Source organism: Crocodylus porosus, unplaced genomic scaffold, assembly GCF_001723895.1.
Source record: "Crocodylus porosus isolate Cpor-Errol unplaced genomic scaffold, CroPor_comp1, whole genome shotgun sequence".
Classification (NCBI taxonomy): Eukaryota; Metazoa; Chordata; order Crocodylia; family Crocodylidae; genus Crocodylus; species Crocodylus porosus.
The window spans coordinates 166,848,229-166,854,348 of record NW_017728906.1 but is presented as its reverse complement, the minus strand read 5'-3'; the positions used below and the strand labels follow the sequence as shown (position 1 = coordinate 166,854,348).

The 6,120-nt window shown below is 39.5% G+C and overlaps 1 protein-coding gene and 1 long non-coding RNA gene across 2 annotated transcripts in view; both read right to left on the bottom strand.

Annotated features, from left to right (window-relative positions):
* Positions 1-6,103, bottom strand: part of LOC109306642 — a 13,643-nt gene extending 7,540 nt beyond the window's left edge. Inside the window, exon 1 of the long non-coding RNA XR_002100065.1 lies at positions 6,067-6,103. This is a non-coding gene — a long non-coding RNA (uncharacterized LOC109306642). The remainder of the gene's footprint in view (positions 1-6,066) is intronic.
* On the bottom strand, positions 1,568-6,053 carry GPR12 (G protein-coupled receptor 12). Its single transcript, XM_019530148.1, has one exon. It carries the CDS (start codon positions 5,976-5,978, stop codon positions 4,599-4,601), a length of 1,380 nt encoding a protein of 459 aa, XP_019385693.1. The 5' UTR covers positions 5,979-6,053; the 3' UTR covers positions 1,568-4,598.
* Positions 6,104-6,120: the final 17 nt, after the last annotated feature.

The following is a 6,120-nucleotide window of genomic DNA, read 5'->3' as shown; positions in this document are numbered from 1 at the left end:
CAGACTTACCAGCTGCACGCAGCTCTTCATGCTGTTGGGCTGCGCTCCTCGCTGCCTACATGCTGCGCTGCAGCTACACGCATGCATGAGCATTTATCAGCCAAATTATTGGCCACATCAGGCTGATTTCCAGTACAGTCAATTTTCTTTATGTTGGTGCCGATTCGATATCAGACTGACGCATCGGTGCACCTCTACAGCATCCCCAGCATAACTGCAAAGGAGACCCGTCAGCTTGCTTCAAATACATCCATACATCATAGGGAATTTTTCTCCATTTATGCCAAAAACTTCTTTCCAAAGCCAAATATCAGCAATCAGCTGCCAAGGAGCACAGAGCAACTTCATGGTTTTCAACATGGCAACCCTTGTAAATATGGATGTCTTCAACACAGGTTTTATGAAAGCCTCTTCTGTTAAAGGAAGTGTATCAGTGTTAGTCTAAAACCAGAAATCCTGCATTTAATTAATGCTGCAACTAAACCTAAATCTTAAACCACATGAAGTAATACATTTAATAGAAATTTCTTGTGCTATACTATAATGCTTTCTGGGAGTTCTAATGAATTAAAGATATAAAAACTGAGATAAAACTTATCAGTAAATAATTCCATGCAATAACTTAAATAATCATAATACAAACCCAGGTGAAACACTGTCTTATACTGGTCCTTTAATTAATGCCAACCAAAGGAAGACTTCTATCTATACATGTTCATTCTATGGGTTTAATTTAGTACTTGAAATTAATTTTTGCCTAATGAATTTATTGCTTCCTTGCTATTGCCATGAATCTACTCTACAGCTTTATACAAACAGTAAGTTAATGGGATTTTATTGCTCTTATGATAAAAACATTGTTTTCATTATTGCTAATATTTTAAATGTTAAAAAAAAAATCAAGAATCTAATAGAAATGGATAGGTTGGGAACATGGAGCTCTGCAAGATGCAGGAGCAGGCCAGTTAAAGCATCTCTATAATTTTGAGTTTGAGCCTTGCCCTAGACTTGTGCCAGCAGCTGCACCAAATTGACCCAGCTGTAAATGGGTACCTGGACCTTTGAACTGGGGAGCCAAATGAATCTGGATGTGATTCTTAGCTGTATCACTCCTGAGTCTGTTGTTGGCTACCAAAATTAGTGTGCTTTAACTACATTTACTCTCAGCCACTTGACTTTGACAGGAAACAATGGCTGTAGTAGATTTTGCCATCAAACATATAATCTGAAGGTGGAGCATCAGCTGAAGGTAGTTTTTCAGATGGTGTGAAAAACCCAGTATTGCTTAGAATTGTCAATTTACCACATCATGTAGCATTAGGCATCAATACTGTTCATTGCAGCATAAAAACATACACCCTGGGGCAGATCTCTGTGCCTCACCAGTGGTGCCCCTTCTATTCCAGGAGGGGCACCACTTGCATTGTGGGATTTGCCTATAAGGAACAACTTCCAGAATTGGGACCCAAGATAAACTGTTTTTATATCTAGAAACTTGACTAGAAACATGGCCAGAACTGCAGGGTCTGAAAAATAGTTGCCTTTAAAAAAATTTATAGCTGTTGTTCATATCTAAACACTTGCCTCAATAGTTCAACTGACCTCCCCCTCCCTCCCCCCAACCCCGCCGTGAGGACACGTGTTTATTTATATGCATACCATGCATCATATGCACAATACTGCAAGTTTTATAATTACAGTAATGCTGTAAAGCATTCTGGGCTACAGTCTTACACAGGCCACGCTCATTGACTTCAATGAAACTTTTGGCCTGCATCAGGACTTATATTAGTCTTCTGAATTTAAGGATATCTTTATTTTGATAATCCAAATCAATCAATCAATCGAATGCCAACACATCTGGGCAAGGCTGTAGTGCTAGAGTCTAGAAACAAGAAACTGCCCCTTATCTAGGGATGAATATCACTCTGTAGTTTCAATGCTTCTGTAGCCTAAATTTTAACCTAGATGGTATCCTCAATTTTGTGTTTGGAAAAAGCCTACTGCATATAGATCTCCCAAATCATGCTCAGAAGAGAAGGGTCTTATTTCTTTCTCTGAAAAGTTGTCTACAGCTCTAGGTTCCACACTGAGTGAGACAGACACTGGTCAAGTCACAATGTCAGTTGTTGCAGGAAAGCAAACATTGTTGTCCTCAGGCTCCTTTCTTTTAATGCATTTTTACCACAGATGGGTACTGTGAGGGATAGTTTACATAGGTTGAGGATTGGGAGGTGACCAGATGTTACGGTTGTATGCACCTAGAGAGAAGTGCCGCAAAACTCATTTCTTTTTGGGACAGAATTTTGGTCGCAACCATAAATGGTTGTGATCACGGTTTTTTGGCACTTTTGTATACAAGAGGCAAAGCTTATGGCAAGGCCTTTACGCACCATTCATTTAAGAATTTTCACAAGTAACCTTAGCAAGAGCTTCCAATATTTGATACTTTGTGTACTTATAAAATCAGATGTATATGGAGCATAGTTATTTTAAAAAGTGACTTTCCTATAAACAACAGGAAACTCATCATGACTATAACTTCATTAATATTCTGATGTAGATAAAGAATGCCAATATTCCAAATAGTATGCACCATTTGGAATCTAGCCCTCAGTATATCTGAAAGTCCTGGTGAAGCCAATGAGAATTGTAGGAGCACCATTCAGTCAGAGTAATGACATGCAATTTTAAAATTGATTAGATCCCAAATTAATAGCCAAATACCGTTAAGGTTGAACAAGGTAAATAATGGAATATGAATCTAGCATTAGAACAAAAATCAATTATTGCTGCTAAAATCTGTACAGATCTCTGATAACATAAGACTGGTTCACATTTGAAATTTAGCTGTGTGTATCACATACGATTCTTAATGCCACAGAAACTTGCTACAAAAGCTAAAGTACCCAAATGTTCACAGGAAAAGACACAGATTCCATCTGAAAAGCTCCAGTGTCAGCAAGACGGTAGTCTCTACTATCTATACTATACAGGTATATTTTTTCATCAACTTTATATATTGCTATTTTTACATTGGAGTTTTTTTCAACTGTAATGGAAGATACTGAAGCAACAATACAGTACATTTACTTTGACATTCAAGAGAATATAACCTCATATTAATGCTAATGCTTGTAATTCCCATTAATGCTAATGGAAGTACAACTTGTACTGTAAATTCCCATGCACTGATATGAGACTACATCTCAACTTTCACAAAGAAATGCAGATCTGGGTTTTTTTCCCCCGGTTAGTTTTTTCCCCCTAATGATAAAATCTTTTTATAAGAATACATTTTTGTTCTATTGCATTCTACTGTGGCTTTAGTGAAAGGATGGAAGCAGCTTAAATTTAACTATTCAAGAAAGGAAGTTCTGCTGTTTAGACTAGAACTATTAATCCAAAATTCAATGGTGAAATGATATGCATATAGTACTGAGCATCATAATGTGAGCAACTCATGAATAAAATTACTATGGTTGCTGAAACGGTTTCATGTATGCATTTTTGGTACACACACTACAAATGCATGTTCTCAAAAATGCTAAAACTTAAGAATTTAAAATCACAGCAGAACAATGAGAACATGAAATAACAACTGTGCATCAACCATTAACTTTAGGGGACCATTTAATGTAGATGCTAAACTTATTTTAACAAGGTTTTTTTCATTAAATACTCCCTTGCACGTTTCACTAAAAAAAATCTATCACAGAAACGTAAAGTGCAGTATGCATAATTCCTAAAGGCCATTTGGTTCCAATGATTTTTGGAGCAGAACTTCCCATCAGCTTCAATGGGGAATTTTGCCTAAAAATCAGTAGCACAAAAAGCCATGATGTCTCCTATTTAAATAAAAATAAATAATGATTTTTTAAAAGAAAGAAAACAATAGGAAAGACAAAAAATATATTCTATTCTTGCATCTATCCAGAACTCAGGAGAAAATAGGCAGTGTTTTAAAATAACGGTCCACTTACTTAATGCTGTGACACAGAATAGAAACCTATACAGGTACCTCCTCATTTATAGAAAACTAGTTGCACAGAAAATATTATAATAAGTACCAAGTGAAACAACAGTGATTGGGCAGTTATTTTGAAATGTGTTCCACTAAATTTACAATCTGGTTTACAATAACAAAAATCAAGGCTGTTATCTTTTTTACTAGCTTACCAAAGCTAGAAGTTACATTATCTGACAACAGAAATAAAAAACAAACATGCAGCACAATTGAGCCCAATCACAAAACAATTCTGAAAAAGAATGATTCTTCAGTCTACTTTTTTAATGACTAAAGTTAATGTCAAATCACTGTGTTTATGAATGACTGGGCTAGATGACCTGTACCACAGCAAAAGAACCTGAGTGACATTAGAAACCTGCAAGAACACTGATTATTTTGGTTTTGAAAATCTTCCTTAAACCACTTCACTCATTTTGGTCAATGTGGTTTCTTTTTACAAAATGGTCAGTGCATCCTGTGGCTCGACTATGAATCCAATATGTAGTTGAATGAATGAATCTAAACCAAAGACTGTGTTGCAGGAATGTGTGAAAAATAAAATGTAAAATAATGTCCTCCTAGCTGTTAGTCAAACATCACTGGGTGATCTTGCTCTTTGAGACAGATTAGAAGGAATGCAGCCACAGCAGATGAGCCAAAGCGCTTTTTGTATCTCTTGGTTTCTAAAAGCGTATATTACAGGATTGATGATGGAATTGTAGGTGGCTGGCAGGAGAGTGGCATAGGTATATATAGAAGGGTATGTGTAATCTGCTATTAGAGAATAGAGAGTGAAAGGCATCCAGCAAGCAGCAAAGGTCCCCAAAATAATGGCCAAAGTAGACACTCCTTTTCGGGTGGTCACATAGTGAGATGTGGCCAGGAAATGGTGTTGCAAGGCAATCTGATGAGCATGGCGCATCACGATCTTACAGATTTGGATGTAGAGCTGTAGCATGAGGGCAAACATAAGCAAGAAAGAGACTGAAAGGATAGCTGCGTTATTTTTAGTGAGTGGTCTGATAACACTGCAGGTGGATTCATCTTTGAGGCAGTTCCAGCCCATTACAGGCAGCAGTCCAATACAAATAGATGCTCCCCAGAGCAAAATGAGCATGACATAGGTAAAAGTGACAGTCCTTTCTGAATTATAAGTTAAAGCATAATACAGTGAGAGGTAACGATCAACAGTAATAGCCAGCAAGCTGCAGACAGAGGCAGAGAAGGAGGCAACAATCAGTCCAATTGTGACCAGTTTTGTAGCTTCTGACTGGAGAAGATAGGCAAAAATAAAATTGATGATCAATCCAATTCCTGCTAAGAGGTCAGCAAGTGCCAAGCTGCCTATCAGGAGGAACATAGGGGCACGGAGACTGGGATTATGGAAAATGATAAGAACCACAATAGCATTTTCGCATGAAATAAGGGTTCCTGAAGTACACAAAACAATGTCCCAGGGGTTTACTACGAGCTCGGGCTCGGGATCTACGACAGGAATGAGGGAGGAGGCCGCAGCTGAGACGTTCTCTGCCGTGCTGGCGTCCACCGTGTCTCGAGGCAGCCAGCTTACATTACCCTTCCGGTCTTCGTTCATTTTAACCCCCGTCTTCTTCAATGACAAGACATGTTTGGGTTTTTTTTTAATGTTTGGGTACAGCACCAGCGCAAGCAAGAACATGCACTGACCTCCCACAGCGCAAGGGGGCGGGTGACACTTGTTACATAAAAGCAACGACGTGGGGAGGGGCAAGGGGGCAGAGGGCCAATACTTCCTTTTAAGAAGTATTTGGGGGAAAGCAAAGCGGGACCTCCAGGGCGAGAAACCACAGGTACGGCTGCAGGGTGCAGGAGGCTCCCCAGGGAAGGGAGCTGCTCCCAGGCGCTGGGAGGTCCGGGTGTCACCGCTTGGGGAGCGGGAATGCGATGAAATCAAAATGAAAATCAAAGCCGAAGGAAACGGGACCAACATTAAATCACAGTGCAATGGAGTGGCATGCAATGCAAGTCAATAACCCCTGGGACTGAAATGGTAGCGGGAGGGAGGGGACCCCCCTCACCTCAGGCCGTGGGTGCCGCTCCCCGGGGCGGGGCGGGGCGGGGGCTGCGCGGCG